The 19045-nt window shown below is 53.0% G+C and overlaps 2 protein-coding genes across 4 annotated transcripts in view; one reads left to right on the top strand and one right to left on the bottom strand.

Annotated features, from left to right (window-relative positions):
• TGFBRAP1 (transforming growth factor beta receptor associated protein 1) overlaps nt 1-3685 on the top strand; it is a 65216-nt gene extending 61531 nt beyond the window's left edge. For all 3 annotated transcript variants that reach the window (XM_002709746.5, XM_070068701.1, XM_051834933.2), the window contains exon 12: nt 1121-3685. In XM_002709746.5, the coding sequence (XP_002709792.2) occupies nt 1121-1297 (177 nt within the window). In that variant the 3' untranslated portion in view covers nt 1298-3685. The remainder of the gene's footprint in view (nt 1-1120) is intronic.
• A 10357-nt stretch (nt 3686-14042) lies between these two features.
• Nucleotides 14043-19045, bottom strand: part of GPR45 (G protein-coupled receptor 45) — a 94347-nt gene continuing 89344 nt past the window's right edge. The window contains exon 2 of the mRNA XM_017339358.3: nt 14043-18290. Coding sequence (XP_017194847.2) covers nt 16919-18037 — 1119 coding nt within the window. The 5' untranslated portion in view covers nt 18038-18290 and the 3' untranslated portion in view covers nt 14043-16918. The remainder of the gene's footprint in view (nt 18291-19045) is intronic.

Here is a 19045-nt window from a genome sequence, read left to right on the forward strand (position 1 = left end):
ATTTAGATATGTATAAAATTTACAGGTGCCCCCTTCCCCAAAACTACCAACCTGGAAATGAGCCTGCTGTAGATTTCTGGGCAGGGCAGACTAAATGATTTCCGCTCATGGGCTGGGCGTTCCCCACCCCTTCCCCAAAGCCAAGACTGACGTGTTGCAGGCATTTAATGAATGATTGTTGACTGCCAGATGTAACGACAGTACCAAGCTGCCGATGGATCGGCTAATAGACTGACTTGCCTGGGTTGCCGTAGTACGTGGCGCAGACCCTGTAACTCACAGAGCTCAAGTCCTACTAGGTATTAGATTGGGGCCGGTGGCACCATAGCTCTGTTTCCTTAGCTACCTCTAAAGAAATGAAATGGCGTTCCCCAGGCACAAATGTGCACTGACTAACTGAATGATTTTTCAGTGCACGCCTTGTGTGTGCCTCACTCTCTTACTTGCAAATGGGGGGGGGGGGACCAGGGACTCAGATGACTTAGAAGGTCCTAGTCAACTCTGACACTGTTATTTTATTTTTTTTTAGATTGATTTATTTGAAGGGCAGAGGGAGAGAGGGAAAGAGAGAAAGAAGGAGAGAGGGAATCTTCCATATACTGCTTTACTCCCCAAATGCCTGCAACAGTCAGAGCTGGGCCAGACCAAAGCCAGGAGCCAGAGGCTCCTTCTGGGTGGTTCTCTCACGTGGGTGGCCTGAGCCATCTTCCCCTGCCTTACCAGGCACATTAGCAGGGAACTGCAAGTGGAGCAGCCAGGTTGCGAACCAGCGAACTGGTGCTGGATGCTGGTGTGGCAAGCGGCCGCTTAACCTGCTGCACCACGAGGCTGGCTGCATTCTTGGTTGTATAACAGGCGCAGCTTGAGAAGATCAGAGCTCAGGTAACGCTGTGTGAAGGGTCTACAATAGCAGTACTGCAGCCAGGCAAGCAGCCGTTACTTGTAAAATCAGAAAAGCCAGGTGGGGTGAGAAGTGTGTCTGTGGATTTGCACCCCTGGCTCTCCGCTCCAGGAGGCTAATAGAAAAACAGCTCTGGTCCCTGGCGCTGAACCCTGGAAAGCGGCCGCTCCGGTCTCAGGCTCTCTGCCGGCTTTCTCAGTCTCGGTTTCTGTTTCGCAGATGAAGTTGAAAGGAGGCGCCATTCGGCTCTCGGACAAAAAGCGCTGTCAGCTGTGCCAGAATCCTTTCGGCGAGCCCGTGTTTGTGAGATACCCAAACGGCGGGCTCGTGCATGCCCACTGCGCTGCCAGCAGACACACGAGCCCCGGCTCCCCCAGCCCCGGCTCGCGGACTTGAGCGGCTCGGGCCCCCCAGACACCAGGGGGGCTCCGAGGTCCTTCTCGAGCCTGCCGGACGTGAAGGGCGGACAGCAGCCGCGCTGTGCTTCGGCCAGGACAGCGGGAAGACTTCCATGTGTCCAGGAAACGTCAGTCCACGCGAGACATGCACACTGCCGACCGCCGCCTGAATGCACATGGAAAACTCCCACAGATACACAGATGGGCCACAGGTTACCTGTCCGGCTACACAGTGACCCAGAGCAAAGGTCAAAAAAGGGAGTCTTCCTCATGCAATCCAGACACAAGCGGGGGACCCCGACATCTGCATTGGACATGCACTGCATCTGCACCTGCGTGGGTGTGGAGAAGCAGCCCTTTCGCGCCAGGCTGCAGAGCCCTTGGGCGGGCCACCATGCTTTCCCGCCACCTGGGCTCTCGGCCTTTGCCCCGAGAAACGGCTGACCCTAAGGAAATGGGTCCGGGTCCTTCTTACTCCCTGTCTGGCTCCCAGCCCACCCCAAACCACCCCTTCCCAAATTCTGCCTTGCTGACCCCAGCACTCATTTTGGGGGTAAATTCCCATGCTTCTGCCTCCCTACCAGGTAACGATCCATTCAATACCCATAAAGCTCCAAGAGAGAAGCCGTGTCCCCTATCCTGCGCAAGACGGCGCAAACCCAGAGCCCGCAGCTGCCACCTGTGCAGTGCAGGTACAGGGGCCCCTGGGCCGTGAGCCTGTGCTGAGGCCTCACCCACCTACGGGAAGATCCGCAGTGGGCATGTGGGCGAGCGTTTTTATTGGACTCCTGTGTTCCTCTTGTTTAGAAACCTACCAGTCCTATTCGTTAGGATCAAGTTTTCTTGTTAACTCATACCTCCTCCTGAGCACCCGGCAAACTACAAGGGAAGCAGGGTGGACTAATCCGAGCCTTCTCCTTTTTAACCTCCTGCTGTGCACCTGCCGGAGGCCCCGCCCCTCCTGGCAGGTGCTTCAGCCCCCTGCGAAGAGGCCGCCTCCCCTCCACGCACTTTGCGTGCCCTGCTCTGAGGCTTCCTGAAGACACCCATAGCAGGGTGCAGCTTCATTTTCTGTTTCTGTGCAGCATCTGGGGCAGCCTGAAGCTGTGGCTCCTTTCTGCCGCTTGTGAATCCCTTCATCGTGCTTGTAGACTCGATTGGAGACCATCCTTAAGGATAGACGCAGCACCCCTCCGCCACCACCTTAGTGCTTGGAAAACTGCGCGTGATGAGGGGACCCGGAAATGCACCCTCTCTCCAAGTCAGCCCGAGCCTTAGAGAGCTTATCTTCCACTCTTTAAAACATGTCTCTTGTGCTAATCATGGTCATTGTATTTTTTTCCTTTTTCTGGTTCCGAGTGGGCCAAGATGCAAAAACATCCCTGCATTATTTGGAAAGAATCAGCACCCTCCCCCGCCCCCACCCCCACCCCCGTATTTCAGGCATCTAAAGAACAAGTGATGTAGAAATTCTCCTTGTAGCTCAACTCTATGCTGTATCAATTGGTCTGAGCTCAAAGTTGGATCATGAGTTTGACCCCCCGTGGCTAACTCTTAGGGAATGGTCATCTGATTGTGTAGAGTTTGATTTTATGTTCTCCTAAGAACCAGTTACCAGGACATGCAGCATTGCACTTTGGAAAGCACAGTTTTGGTGTGCACAAGATGGGTAAAACCTTGAAAAAGGCTCGCGTCCCCTCCTCCTTCGCTTAAGGACACTGCATTCTTCCATCAACATTGACCCGTGTCTCACGATGTGTTTGTCACCCTGCAGGATAACAGGAAGCAAAGGTGAGCTGTTTTCCAGCTCCTGAATCCGTTAACAAAGCAGAATCCTAGGAAAATGTGCAGAATAGTACGTTCAAAACCATGCCTCTCTCCAGCCTTCTGTCACTGTACAAGGCCCTTTATCTCTACTATATTTAAGAGAAAATACAGGGTTCTTTCTAATAGGCCTGCTGTTTTGTGACTGTGCCGTTGAATAGAGCAGTTAGAACCGTCACTCAGACTCCTCCCCTACCCCGTTAGGCTCAGTGTAATCATTCTAGTGTGAAAACAGCATGAATGGAACGCGGTTCACGTCAGTGTTTCACGGGCAGCCCTCTTAGTTGTATGAAGTGTTTGTCTGCTGTTGCTGATCATGTATTCACACGGCAGCGTGAGCTTGGCGGCGTGCTCACGTCGGGAATGCGGGAAGGGGCTGAGGGCCACACCTCCACCTGGATGGCCATTGCACAACGAGGGTGGCCCTTGTGCCCCGCCTGCTGTCCCGCAGAGAACTGTGTCCTTGCAACATCTTTTCCTTCACCCCTGATTGGGTCCCAGATACACAAGATGTACAAATGTAAACTTGTTGATTTTATTAAAATTCTTCTAATTCTTTGTTCTTCCTGCATTTTTTTTTTTTTTAAATAAAAATGACCCTGATATGGTGGTTTCCACTCACACCATACCTCCTCCAAGGAGGTCTAGAACGTAGTTGCCATCCCTACTGGCTGCTGCCAGCGCCTGCAGAGGACCCACGTCCTGTGTCTGTCTTGCTGAGAGGTGACTGGGCCACTCTGAAGTCCTGTGTTGCCTTCAGGGGGTCATGCACCGGAGAATTCAACCCAGGAGAATGTTGCTGACTTCCTGCGTGGCTCGCCAGCCGCTCCGAGGTAAGCACGCTGCCTCTGGATTTCGAACCCTGAACATACATGAGAAATATGGTTTTTTGAAAACCTCACCTCTGATGCCGGCGCCGTGGCTCACTAGGCTAATCCTCCTTCTTGCGGCGCTGGCACACTGGGTTCTAGTCCCTGTCGGGGCGCTGGATTATGTCCCGGTTGCCCCTCTTCCAGGCCAGCTCTCTGCTGTGGCCCGGGAGTGCAGTGGAGGATGGCCCAAGTGCTTGGGCCCTGCACCCCATGGGAGACCAGGAGAAGCACCTGGCTCCTGCCTTCGGATTGGCGTGGTGCGCTGGCCGTGGCGGCCATTGGAGGGCGAACCAACGGTAAAAGGAAGACCTTTCTCTCTGTCTCTCTCTCTCTCTCTCACTATCCACTCTGCCTGTCAAAAAACAAACAAACAAACAAAAAAAACCTCACCTCTTAGGTTTTACTTCATTCCCTGGAACATCACTGATAGCGAGGCTTTGAAAAACAAGCCCGTTGAATTTCCCAGCAGGCCTGTTGAGTTTCTCATGGTCTTTCATCCCAGCTACCATTCTGTCTCCCAAGGAAAGCGTATGTTCGCATAGGTGAGATCCCCTGACTATTCGAACGCCATTCTTTTTTTTTTTTTTTTTTTTTTTAAGATTTATTTGAAAGTCAGAGTTACACACAGAGAGAAGGAGAGGCAGAGAGAGAGAGAGAGGTCTTCGATCCACTGGTTTACTCCCCAATTGGCCGCAACGGCCAGAGCTGCGCTGACCAGGAGCCAGGAGCTTTTTCCGGGTCTCCCATGCGGGTGCATGGGCCTGAGGACTCAGGCCATCTTTTACTACTTTCCCAGGCCATAGCAAAGACCTGGATTGGAAGTGGAGCAGCCGGGACTAGAACTGGCACCCTTATGGGATGCCGGCATTGTAGGTACTGCCTTTACCTGCTATGCCACAGCGCTGGCCCCTCTAACCTGATTCTGATGCCACTTAAACTTTGTGTGGGGAGAGGTGAGGTGTCAGGACCCACCTGTGTTGAAGATGGAAGAAGCCAAGGTGCCCAGTGAGTGTTCAGGTGACTGGGAGTTTCAGTGGGCACCACCCCACCCAGCATTCCAGTTCCCACGTGCACATTCCCCTGCCTGGTGCTTCACCAAAACCCAAACCAAGAGGCAACCAGAAGCCAACCCAGGGTAGACTGCATTCAAACTGTACTGTGGCTGCTGTTAGAAAACCATAACGTGGCAACTTTAGTTATCTTACCATTTTTATAGATGGTTTTTTGGTTTATAATTTCCTTGACTTATTTTTTTAAAAGATTTATTTATTTTGAAAATCAGAGTTACACAGAGGAGAGGCAGAGAGAGAGGTCTTCTATCCGCTGGTTCACTCCCCAGTTGGCCACAACGGTCAGAGCTGCGCCGATCAGGAGCCAGGAGCTTCTTCCAGGTCTCCCATGTGGGTGCAGGGCCCAAGGACTTGGGCCATCCTCCACTGCTTTCCCAGGCCATAGCAGAGAGCTGGATCAGAAGTGGAGCAACTGGGACTCGAACCAGTGCCCATATGGGATGCTGGCACCACATGCAGTGGCTTTACTTGCTACACCACAACGCTGGCCCCAGTCTTACCATTTTATATCATGAGTGACCTCTGCACTTTTCAGCTTATTCGAGGACAATCCAGTGGAGGGGAGAGAGACGTTTGGATGGACAAACCTGGCTGGGAAGGAGGAAGCTGCAAGCTCATGGTGAACTGTAAGAAAGACAGCGGCCGAGACAAGGCCAAGTGCTGAGAGGCAGGAAGTGTGATTCCATGTCCTGAGTGCGTGTGTGTGTATGTTGGTGCAGGCAAAGACTGGCATCTGACGTGGTTAAATGAGCTGTGACTCATGTTAGGAGTAATTAGATATTAACGAACACTCCATTTGCTCCTAGCAGATCTGTCAGCCTGCGCATCTGAAATGAAACTGTGCAAGAATCTAGACCATATGGACTGGAGGCCTTTTCACCTTTGCAAAAAAAGAAAAAGCTAAATGGCTGGAGCACCGTCTAAAAGCTTGTTAACACATTGTTCAGAGGCAGCACTTGAATTAATGAAGCTTGCTTTTCTTTAGCTTGCAACCAGGGAAGGGAAACAAATGGCTCTCATTCAGTCTGCAGTCCAGGGTCGTAAATTAGTTCAATGAGATCACGCGCCAAGACAAGATTAGAAAGCAATGCACACAACTCTGCCAGCCGAGTGCGCCTCGAGAAGTAAAGTGTCAGAGTGGGGGAAACCCGACTCCCAGTGGGCTCTGACACCCTCCATGGAGGCCCTGGGCGTGTCCACCTCCACCGTGGTGGTCTGGTCCATAAACGGAGCTGGCCAGTACCTGAGGTCCTTACAGCTGCAAAGCTAATGTTCTAAGCAAGGGAGACCAGGGTAGGGTAGTGGGTAAGGTCTCAGCCTTGGATGCAAGATCTGGGGTAGCCCCAAGTAGAACCCAGCACAGGAACTATATGGCACCCCATGGGCATGTCCCAGTGAGTGTGTGGAGCACTGTAGGATCTCACTGCATGGCCCTGTGATGAGAAAAGTGGCTTTCAATTCAGCCAACACCCCCAAACACACACACGTGCACACACATACACACACACACGCTGACAAGTCATGAGAGGAGCTGGGTTACATATGTCCTTGTCAAGTCCTGGTTGCTCCGCTTCCAATCCAGCAGCTTGCCAATGCACCTGGGAAAGCAACAGAAGATGGTCCAAATGCTTGAGCCCCTGCCACCCACTTGGGAGACCCGGATTAAGCTCCTGGCTGGTGACTTCAGCCTAGCCTTGCTCTGGCCATTGTGGCCGTCTGGGGATGAACTAGTGGATGAAAGGTTCTCTCTCTCTCTCTCTCTCTCTCTCTCTCTCTCTCTCTCTCTCTCTCTCTCTCTCTCTCTCTCTATGTCTCCCTTTCTCTAAATCTGACTTTCCAAAATAAATCTTTAAAAAACAAAAGATGCTCACATCTTATATTGAAGCACCTCGGTTCAACACCTTGCTCTGCTCCTGATGCCTGTTTCCTGCTAATGTAGACCCTGGGAGGCAACAGGTAGGTGATAGCTCAAGAAGTTGGGTCCCTGCCACCCACATGGGAGATGTAGATTGTTCCCAGCTCCTGGTTTCCTGGCTGCCATGGACAATTTAGGAGTGAACCGGGGGCCGGTGCTGTGGCATGGCAGATAAAGTCACCGCCTGCAGTGCTGGCATCCCATATGGGCAGTGGTTTGAGTCCTAGCTGCTCCACTTCCAATCCAACTCTCTGCTGTGGCCTGGGAAAGCAGTAAAAGATGGCCCAAGTCCTTGGATCCCAGCACCCCTGTGGGAGACCCAGATGAAGCTTTTGGCTCCTGGCTTCAGATCAGATCAGCCCAGCTCTGGCTGTTGCAGCCATGTGGGGAGTGAGCCAGTGGATAGAAGACTTCTCTCTCTCTCTCTCTCTCTCTCTCTGCCTCTGTCTCTGTGTAACTTTGCCTTTCAAGGTAATTAATTAATTAATTAAGAAAAGAAGTGAATTGGTGGATGGGAGGCAGAGGAGTGGTGGGAAATGGGGACAAGAACCTTTACTGAGGTTTGCACAGAAAGGAAGGAGGAAAGCCGGTAGGCATGTTTGGGATTGGCTGGTCTGGGTAATTCCAGTGGGCTCCAGGATTGAGAGGCTGTCCCTAGTGTCTGGAACCTGGGTGATGAGGGCAGGGGACAGTCTTCCAGACTGTGAAAACTCCACAAAGCGCATGGTTCGTCCGTGAGTCTGGATTGGTTGGTTTGTGCTTGAGAAGCTCACTAGTAGATGAGTTGTTTGCTATCTCCAGAAATTGGCTGGTCCAGGGAGAGACCATCCCTCCAGGGTCAACGAGGCCTCAGGTGTGAAAGCCTCAGATATACAGAAAATGAAAGACATGGGTTGTCGCTCCCCCTCTTCGTGGAGGAACGACACTAAGCCCTGCCTAGGCTTCATATCCGAGTCACGGCACCATTATGCCTCCTAGGCTTCATATCCGAGTCACGGCACCATTATGTCGCTCCCCCTCTTCGTGGAGGAACGACACAGGACCCTGCGCTGTTCTTTTGTCTGCTCGGCCCTCCCCGGGTTTGCTGCTGGTTCTTCCTGGGTTGGCTACCGTCCCTTCCACCTCCGTGGAAGGGCGGTTCCCCCTGCCACTTTCCCCACTTCTGCGGGGGAGCGGCACACCGCCGGCCGGCTCTCTCGGGGGCTGCTCAGGTGTTCCTTCAGATAGATGTTCCCGGTGCATGTTGTCTCTCTTCTCCTTTATAGTCCTCTTCCACCAATCCCAACTCTGCTACCCACACGCCGAGTACGCTGCTCTCCTCCAATCAGGAGCAGGTCCTGCTGTTTATTGGTTGAACTGGAGGCAGCTGTGTAGAAGCTTGTGGGGAGCGGCTCGGACTGGACTGTTGCTGGAATTAAGACTTATTCTATGCACCTGCTCTCCCACAGTATGGCGCTGGGAGAGAAGAAAACAGCTTCTACACAGCTGCCTCCAGTTCAACCAATAAACTGTAGGACTTGCTCCTGATTGGAGGAGAGCGGCGTACTCGGCGTGTGGGCAGCCGAGTTGGGATTGGCAGAGGAGGACTATAAAGGAGGAGAGAGACGGCATGCACCAGGAACATCTAGGGGGAACATCTAAGGGGAACATCTAAGGGGAACACCTGTGCAGCATCCGAGAGAGCCGGCCGGCGGTGTGCTGCTCCCCTGCGGAAGTGAGGAAAGTGGCCAGGGGGAACCGCCCTTCCACGGAGGTGGAAGGGACAGTAGCCAACCCGGGAAGAACCAGCAGCAAACCCGGGGAGGGCCGAGCAGACGAAAGAACAGCACAGGGTCCTGTGTCGTTCCTCCACGAAGAGGGGGAGCGACATAATGGTGCCGTGACTCGGATAGGAAACCTAGGACGGATAGGAAACTTAGGAGGGAAGAAACGGGAAGAAATGGGAAAATATCGGAGAGAGAGACTAGCAAACAGCCTAGGGAAAAGCCGGACGAAAAAGGTGCCGGAAAAAGCTATTGAAAGCCTAGGCATAGACTCGGATACGGACTACGGGGGCAAGCTGGGAGAAATCTCTAAGGTCGAAAGCGAAAGTGAAAGCTAGAACAAACAGACTCGGATACGGACTGTGGGGAGAGGCCAGGAGAAATGAAGGAGGAATATTGTTGGAGGAAAGTTTGGGGAAACATACCGGGTAGAGAAAAATGTTAGGGAAATTGAAGCCGCGGGGGGCAGGCCGAGGCAGAAACGAAAGCCACTTTGGGATTCTCAAGTTAGCCCGGGAATGGGGGGCGAAGAGTTGAAACCAGAAGCGGAGACGTATGAGCTAGGTTGGAATCCGTCAGATTAGCCTGAGGAGCAAAGGACGGGAAGCCAGACCGAAAGGCGCAGAAACGTGAGCTGGGTTGAATTCGCCAGGCTAGCCCGGGGAACTTGGATTGAATGCTAATGGCGGAGACGCAAGCTACGCTGTGTGACTCGCGGAGGCTGCCGCGCGCAGACAGAGCGTGTGGGGCTCAAGTAGATAGGGAACGCGGGGCTAGTGCGTAACCGCGGAGTGTGCGCACAAAGCCGAGCCGCGCAGATGAGAGAGGCGCGGGCTGAAGCGGCTCAGAGCCGGCGAAACGCCGAGAAGCAGCCTCGGGGCAGGCGCCCGCAGGGCGAGGCGCCGGGAAGCCGCGGGGATAAGAGAAACAGAAGTTTAGAAGTAAAACGAGAGCGGGAAGCCGCAGGGATAAGAGAAACAGAAGTTTAGAAGTAAAATGAGAGAAATAGGAATGTTGGCAGACAGAAGTAAAATGGGAGAAATAGGAATGCCCGGAGATAGAGAAATAGAGAAATAGAAAGGCCTCCCCACAATACTGCAATTAGAAGGCTTGGATTCGGTCTGCCTGATTAGTGAGGCAGTGAGCACCTGCGGGCGGCTAGCAGCTTATGCGCCGCAGGTCACCGAAAACAGGCACATTATCAACACCAATAAGTCACCCCACAACATGGCAATGAGAAGGCTTGGATTCGGTCTGCCTGATTAGGGCGGTAAGCACCAACAGGCGGCTCGACCAGAGTATGAGCTGCAGGTCACCGAAGATAGGCACGAATCAACACCAATAAGCCTCCCCACAATATGGCGCTGAGAAGGCTTGGATTCGGTTTGCCTGATAGGTTTTGTAAGCACCTGCAGGCAGTTCTAGCAGAGTAGAGCATGCGCTGCAGGGCACCGAACACAGGCACGCATCAGCGCCTAAAAACCTCCTCACAACATGGCGAAGAGAGGACCCGGATTCGGTTTGCCTGATTGATAGGACTTGTAAGAACCTGTGGCAACTCTAGCAAGTAGAGCAGAGTGTGTGCCGCGGGACACCGAAGACAGGCGCGTATCAACGCCAAAAAATAAAAAGAAAGGGGGATCTGTGGGGAGCGGCTCGGACTGGACTGTTGCTGGAATTAAGACTTATTCTATGCACCTGCTCTCCCACAGTATGGCGCTGGGAGAGAAGAAAACAGCTTCTACACAGCTGCCTCCAGTTCAACCAATAAACTGTAGGACTTGCTCCTGATTGGAGGAGAGCGGCGTACTCGGCGTGTGGGCAGCCGAGTTGGGATTGGCAGAGGAGGACTATAAAGGAGGAGAGAGACGGCATGCACCAGGAACATCTAGGGGGAACATCTAAGGGGAACATCTAAGGGGAACACCTGTGCAGCCCCCGAGAGAGCCGGCCGGCGGTGTGCTGCTCCCCTGCGGAAGTGAGGAAAGCGGCCAGGGGGAACCGCCCTTCCACGGAGGTGGAAGGGACAGTAGCCAACCCGGGAAGAACCAGCAGCAAACCCGGGGAGGGCCGAGCAGACGAAAGAACAGCGCAGGGTCCTGTGTCGTTCCTCCACGAAGAGGGGGAGCGACAGAAGCTGTTTCCTCCTCTCCCAGCGCCATATTGTGGGAGAGCAGATGCATAGAATAAGTCTTAATTCGAGTAACAGTCTAGTCCGAGTTGCTCCCCACAATGGGTAACATGGGGGCACTTAGAAAATTCATGGAAAATGAAAGTAAGAGATGAGTTTAATTTTGCACAGAAATATTTTAACTTCATGTAGTGTTTCCTGTAACATGTACCTTTTGTGAACTTATAGGCAGGAATTTCAAAATTTTAAATGAACTTAACATTTAATTTATTTTGATTAATTTAAAAGGCAGAGAGCCAGAGATAGATGGAGAAAGATTTCTCTTTGGCTGTTTACTCCCCAAATGCCTACAACAGCCAATGCCTGGCCAAGGCCAGACAGGAATTCAATCCAGATGTGTCACGTCGCTGGCAGGGATCCAAGTTCTGGAGCCGTCACTTCCCAGGTTGCACATTAGCAGGAAGCTGGAGTTGGAAGCAGAGCGTGGCTCAAGCCCAGGCACTCTGAGATGGGACGTGATATAGGATGGCATCTTAAACACTATGCCATTTATTTATTTATTTGAGAGGCAGAATTGCAGAGAGAGAAACAGAGAGGTCTTCCATCTGCTGGTTCACTCCTCAAATGGCTGCAACGGCCGGAGCTGGGCCGATCTGAACAGGAGCCAGGAGCTTCTTCCTGGTCTCCCACATAGGTGCAGAGGTCCAAGGACTTGGGCCACCTTCCACTGCTTTCCCAGGCCATTAGCAGGAAGCTGTATGGCAAGTGGAGCAGCTGGGACTTGAACTGGCGCCCATGTGGGATGCTGGTGCCTCAGGCAGAGGCTTAGCCCACTACGCCACAGCACCATTGGCTTTCCGTGATTCTTGTGCTCAGCTGGTGGGAGAATCACTGAGACAAACTTTCGGAAGAACAATTTCTTATGGCATTCAAGGCCGCCGAGGCACATTTGAAAGTTTATTTTAGGAAGACAATCAGCAGCTAGGCAGGGACACTTATGTCAAAGTTGCTCATTACAGCATTTTAAAAATAGCGAAAAGGAAAGGAAAAGAAAAAATCCCCAAATATCCAAAACAAGGAGTACTTGAAGGTCTTCCACACTGTGGGAGGCTACTATGCATCCAAATAATTTCAAAACAGGAAGAAAGGGAGGGAGGGAGGGAGGGAGGGAGGGAGGGAAAGAAAAAACCAAGCCACAAAGTTGTGGCTCAGAGTGATCTGAATTTTGCTGAAGAAGGGGCCTGGGGCTGGCGCCACGGCTCACTAGGCTAATCCTCCACCTTGCGGCGCCAGCACACCGGGTTCTAGTCCCGGTTGGGGCGCCGGATTCTGTCCTGGTTGCCCCTCTTCCAGGCCAGCTCTCTGCTGTGGCCAGGGAGTGCAGTGGAGGATGGCCCAAGTACTTGGGCCCTGCACCCGCATGGGAGACCAGGAGAAACACCTGGCTCCTGCCTTCGGATCAGCGCGGTGCACCGGCTGCAGCGCGCCGGCCGCGGCGGCCATTGGAGGGTGAACCAACGGCAAAGGAAGACCTTTCTCTCTGTCTCTCTCTCTCACTGTCCACTCTGCCTGTCAAAAAAATAAATAAATAAATAAATAAATAAATAAATAAAAAGGGGCCTGGTGGGAGGTGTTTGGCATGAGGGCCAAGCCCCGGCAAATGGATTCGCATCTTTCGTATGTGAGTTCTTGCTCCCGCGGCAATGGACCGGCTTGTTATGAAAGAAGACTGCGTTTTGTCTGTTCTGCACGCACCTGCTGCCTCTCTGAATTTCCATCAGGAGCTGGAGAAGCGTGGCCCTCCCTGCTGCTCCCTGGACTTCCACTTCCAGCCCCCAGAACCACGAGACAAAATACACTTCTGAGATTACCCGGTCTCGGGTATTCTGTTCCAGCAACAGGAAACAGACTAAGCCACTAGGGAAGAAGGTCAGGAATGGAGAGATGTGTAAGACAGAGGAGGCTCGGGTGCACCTGCAAGAGATTTGGCCACAGAAGCTTGCGGTGCGTTATCTCCGGGGAGAGCCCGAGTGCTCCTCTGGATGGACGGGAGAGAAATCCGAGGGTGCCTGCCAGCCGTCACCTGTGCAGGTTTGGAGGGGCACCTGCGAATCCTGGCAGGCAAGACTAGCACCTCTCCTGGGAGGCTGGTGCAATGCCAGAGCGACTCTGGTGGCCTTGGGGAGAAAGCGCCTCCTGGCACCGTGTCCCCCTCACCCCCCACTCCTTACTTCTGATCTCTGTAAAAGCGGATGACTCTTTCCGTTTGTCCCGATCCCTTTTTAAATTGTTCAGTCTTGTTTGTCTTCCACGGTGAGCTGTGAGCCCCTTCATCCTAGTATAATAAAGCCTCCGAAGGCTTCGTGACGGCACCGCCAAATCCGAGGGAAGAGGTGGTGGTGTTTCAACGCACACTCCCGCAGGTCGACGCCTCAGAGCAGCAAGGCTTGCTTTTAGAAAACGCTTCCAAGGGCGAACTTGGTCATTTTCCCCTAGACTGAGAAAGTTTCAAACAGCACACAGAGATGGAGCACAAAGAACCAGAGCAGGTGAGTTGTTCGTATCAGAGGGGCCTGCGGATCTTCAGGGGTTGACCTACACGGATCAGTGGCCTCAGTTTCATAGAGCCAGAGGGAACGTTCTGGTCTCACCTCAGCATGTCCCCTACAGAACAGTTCTTTCTGTTCCCATCAGGCTAACAGGGAGAAGCGTAACTGTGCCCCAGCCACTAGTGTGCACTGTGGACATGGCAGGCAGTCTCTGGTGCCTCTGCTAGTCCCAGAGGAACCTGGGGCATGTGCCCACACCACCTGCACACACCCACATGCTCACACACCCACGTGCTCACACACTCGTGTACACACCAGAGCTGTCTTGCCTTGATCTTGAGCCCCTCAGCCTCCAAAACCGGTAAGAAACACATATCTTTTTTCTTCTTTTTTTTTAAAGATTTATTTTATTTATTTGAAACAGAGTTACAGAGAGAGGTAGAGACAGAGAAGAGAGAGAGAGATCTTCCATCTGCTGGTTCACTCCTCAGATGCCGCAATGGCTGGAGCTGCGCCGATCCAAAGCCAGGAGCCAGGAGCTTCCTCCAGGTCTCCCATGCAGGTGCAGGGGCCCAAGGACTTGGGCCATCTTCTACTGCTTTCCCAGGCCATAGCAGAGAGCTGGATCAGAAGAGGAGCAGCTGGGACTAGAACCAGCGCCATATGGGATGCCGGCGCTTCAGGTCAGGGCTTTAACCTGCTGTGCCACAGCGCCGGCCCCAAGGAACACATTTCTAACACTAATAAAAGGCCAGTCCAGGATGTTCTGTTACAGCAACAGCATGGAGGACAACACAGAGGCGCTGGACATTGCTGTCGTGGGCTTGGTGTGAGTTTTGGCAGCAGCGTGGTCTTAGACACCTGTGAAACTTTGAATGGGATTTGGCTCTCCGAACTCATGCAGATGTTTAAAGTCTTAGTTAACTGCTAATGGCTTGATGGGTGAAGGGTGGAGACTTACCTAATGATGGCATCTGGGAGGTGGGCCTAATGGACTTGTTTAGGTCCCTGGGGGCATGCCCTTGAAAGGTAGTCTTCAAGAGAGGGCTGGTTATGGAAGCCAAGGTCAGGGTAACTTCCCCCTCTGCTCCCTGGTTCACTGTGTGATCTTCCACTGTGTGATTCTTCCAGAATTGATGGGGTCACCCATGAACCTCCAAACCATAAGGCAAAATAATCCTCTTCCTCCTTATGGAAGCTCCTCTCCAAAGACAGTAATGACAAACTGACCCGGATGTACACTGAAAGAGCAGTGATACTTTATTTAAAATATATACAAAATTATTACTCTGAAACTTACATATTACTGGGCAACATACATCACACAACACTGACGGGTGGAGATATTGGTTCCTTTATTCACTCAGTTTTGTGATTTCTCTTTTGCTCAAGTTTCCTGAAGAAAATGTCCCTAAATGCCCACCTGAGAGGAGGAGGTGCCCATGGGCGTGGTCCCCTTGGTGGGCACCGCGGGACCCTGTGACCAGTTCTGCCCCATGGGAACTAAGGGCAAATCCGGACCTTGCTGGGTACACTCTGGATACAGAATTGACAGGACCCTCTTCAATCAATCCCATACCAGTTGCCTGTGTTTCTCTCTCTCTCTCTCTCTCTCTCTCTCTCTCTCTCTCTCTCTCTTTCAATCCTGGATATAACAGGAAGGTGACATTGGTGATAACAAGTATCAATGATTTTCTTGCCAAGCCCTCCTAAAGGCTTAGGTTAATGTGAATTAGGCTCTTCTTCTCACTCCCTCTCCTTCCCTGCCCTCTGCCTCACTGTCAAAGGTAAGGAGGGGAGCTGGCCTCTTAATACACCATAAAAAGAAGTTCAACCGGAAGCAAACCTGGAGCTTCTGTGCCCTGGGGCTGAGTTACCATGATGCTGAGATAGACTGGGCAGCTGTTGGGCAGGACCCCGGCCTTACTCATCGCTAGCTCCCTAACAGTGCCTTACACCTCGTAGGCACTTAATAGATGCTCGTTACGTGGGACAACAGGTGGATGCAGGGGAACCTGGTGACTGGGTAGAAAACACCCGTTTTAGAATCAGAGCGCTTGAGGGATGGTGAGGACATTGGAGATCCAGACCCGCTTTTTTAGGCTTGGCCGATGAGGAAACAGAGCCAGAGAGGTGAGGTGAAACGAGACGGTCACACCACCAGTGGCTGTCACAGTCAGACCTGGAATCAGACTTCCCAAACCACTCCTGAAATGCCCCACTCTCTCCAGATCAGAGACTGCAGAGAGAGCTCAAAGGACTCAGGGCTTCCCAAGTGGGGAGCTCCCAGTGACGTCGCATGGACGTGGGCGTGGAGGCTAAGGTCCAGCCCAAGCAGGGGGCTCTTCTCTAGGCAGCTTCACTCCCCAGCACGGTCCAGGGCAGGTGCACAGTCGGCAGCAGCGGATCTGAGTGAGGTAGGAGGAGCACAGAGGTCGATGGGGCCCCCTGCAGCAGCACTCCACGTAGAACGGATCTGGTGACTCACGGGGGCTCTGGAGCCCCGCTCAGGGTGTGCAGGGGCAATGTGTAAACAAAGCCAGCGACGACACCGGCTCCCGACACCGAAGCGAGTCACTGCATGTAGTCAATGGTTGGGTTCTTGCAGGTGCTTCTGCACCCCACTGCAAATGCAGGAGACGTGAACAGAGGGAGGTGTGGTAATGGGTGGAGGGAAGGAGGGAAGTGGCAGAAGAGCAGCTGGCTTGGGCCAGGCATAGGGGCAGGACTGAAGACACACATGTGACACGGGTGGGCTTCTCAATTCAGGCTGAGCTGTAGCAGAATCTCCTGTGTGCCTCAGACCCCTGAGCCCTCCCACACACCACACTGGCTGCAAAGGCTCTGCCCCCGTCAGCGCTTGGGCAGCTCCCGTCTTCTGTCTGCCGGCTGCATCTTCCTCCAAAACCCAGGGGCCCGCTCTGCTTCCCAGTGGGAGTTTGGTTTCTTTCTAGAAAGGATGATTTGGCGTGGTCGGAAATGCACAACTGACCAGTGAACAGGAAGCTTGCCTGATTCCCCGTACACCATAAGCCTAAAGAACTCTGAAGAATGCAAGCATCCAAGGAGTGATGTTGACCCGTGAGATGGCACCTCCTTGGGTTTCTCCCATCAGAATATGGCACCAGGGGTTTCTCTCCAGCAGATGTCAAGGGAGGCTCAGACTGGCAGACTCGGGATTTTCCATCTCTGCCTGCCCCATCTTCAACCACTTTCCCTTGCTGCCTCCCTCCTCTTCCCTAACTCTCTGCCCCACTTCTGCTCTCCCCTACCCCACGCCTGTTTGGCCTCAACCACCTTGCAATGCCTGTCAAAGCCCAATTCACCTTGCTGAAATTTGTGATTTGGGAGCCGAAGCTCATCTGTTGTCAGATGAGTCCTCTTGTGCTTAGACAGTAGTCACCACACAATGCAGACAAATGACAAAAGTGCCGGAAAGGACTGGAAAACCTGGTGCTGGACACTGGGGCCCCGCACTGCCCCTTCTGCCCTGCCCTAAACAGCAGACTGGTTTTCGTTGCACACATAGACTGTGCTTGGCTGGATTCTCCTTCGAAGCCGCTCAGGCACTTTGGGAAGGATCTGGAAGGTCTGGGGTAGCAACTCTATGCAGGCCTCACGGAATTTTTTTATCCTCCAGCAGTAGACAATGGGGTTGAAGACAGACTTGAGGTAACTGAGCCACAGGATGCAGGTACTGGTGTTGTAAAAGGAGGCGCTGTAGTAAAACCTCCGGCTGAACACAGACAGGAGGCTATAGACGGAATGGGGCAGCCAGCAGAGCGAGAAGCCCACGAAGAGGATGAGGATGGTGGTGAAGGCCTTGGTTTTGAAGCTCAAGTCCAGGCTGACCTGCTGCTGCCGCTGCAGCCGTCTCAGGCCGGCCTTGGTGAGGTGCCTGAGGTCCAGGCTGTCCGACTGGTTGTGCACGCGCACGGCGTTCTTCCGGACTGTGTTGAGGATACACAGGTAGGAGCACAGCATGACCCCGAAGGGCACGAAGAACACGGCCACCACCAACATCACCACGTACGCGCGGTCTGCAGGCAGCTCGGTGTAGCCTAGCACACACTGCGGGGCCCGTGCGGGCACCTCCACGAACGTCCGGCCGGTGAGTGAGGGGACCGCGATGCAGAAAGACAGCACCCAGGAGACTGCGATAATGACCTTGGCCCGCCGGGGATTCAGCTTGTCCTGGCGCTGCACGATAATGAGAAAGCGGTCCACGCTGATGATGAGCAGGATGGCCACGCCCTCCAGGACGAAAAACCAGTAGAGCGTGGCCGACAGCCGGCAAAAGTGGTCCCCAAAGTGCCAGCGCACGGTGATGAGGGTGACGGCGGTGAAGGGCATGCAACATAAGGACAGCATGATGTCGGAGAAGGCCAGTGTGGCCAGCAGCAGGTTGATGGCGGAGCGCATGGCCGGCCTCTGGTACACTATGATACAGACCACGGTGTTGCCTAGGAAACCGACCGCGATCATCAGCAGCATTGCTATTGCCAGGGATATCCTGAGCGGGGCTGGCAGGGGCGTGGCCCCGGAGTCCGACCCGTTGCTGCCATTGAGCAGCCAGTGTTCGTAAATCTGGAGGGATGTGCTGTTACAGGCCATGGCCGACAGACGCTCAGAGGCCGGCAGAGCTGGCTGCAAAGGCTCCGCACCCCTCAGCGCTTGGGCAGCTCCCGTCTTCTGTCTGCGGGCTGCATCTTCCGTCTCCACGTCTGTGAGTTTCCAGGGCGCTGCAATGATCTGGAGATGCGTCTTTCTTTGGGAGCACTAGCTGGGACTTGTGGTTCACCAATCACACCTGCATCATCTCTGTGGCAACCAGTCGTGCTTACAGTTTCTTAGGTGGACACTCAGCCTAGAGCAAGCAAGTGTACAAAAAGAAGTGTGTTAGATTTTTTTTGTCCAAGTGTGTCACCTAGAACATATATTTAAATTTTACAGGTACAGGCTGGTCCCTCTCTCTGTGGGCTCCACGTCTTTGGATTCAACCATCTGTTCAGGAAAAAAAATTCACAGATTTTCTTCTTGTCATTCCCTAAACAAAACAGTAGAGCAACTGTTTACGTGGGTTTTGCATTGCAGTAGGTATTATAAGCATGCTAGAGATGGAATAAAGTTATGGGAGAATATGTGTAGGCTCTATGCAAACACTATCCCAACTTTCATAAGGGACTGGAACATGTGCAGATTTTTTTTAAAAAAGATTTATTTATTTATTTATTTGGAAGTCAGAGTTACACAGAGAGAGGAGAGGCAGAGAGACAGAGAGAGAGAGAGAGAGATTCCATCCACTGATTCACTCTCCAGATGGCTGCAACGGCCGGAGCTGTGCCAATCCTAAGCCAGGAACCAGGAGCTTTTTCCGGGTCTCCCACATGGGTTCAGGGGCCCAAGCACTTGGGCCATCTTCTACTGCTTTCCCAGGCCATAGCAGAGAGCTGGATCGAAAGTGGAGCAGCCGGGTCTTGAACCAGTGCCCATATGGGATGCCGGCGCTTCAGGCCAGGGCGTTAACCCACTGCGCCACAGCGCCGGCCCCCATGCAGATTTTGGTATCTATGAAAATTCCTGGAACCAACTCCCAGGGAGTAGTAGTGAGGGGCAATTGTT

Source organism: Oryctolagus cuniculus, chromosome 2 (assembly GCF_964237555.1).
Source record: "Oryctolagus cuniculus chromosome 2, mOryCun1.1, whole genome shotgun sequence".
Classification (NCBI taxonomy): Eukaryota; Metazoa; Chordata; class Mammalia; order Lagomorpha; family Leporidae; genus Oryctolagus; species Oryctolagus cuniculus.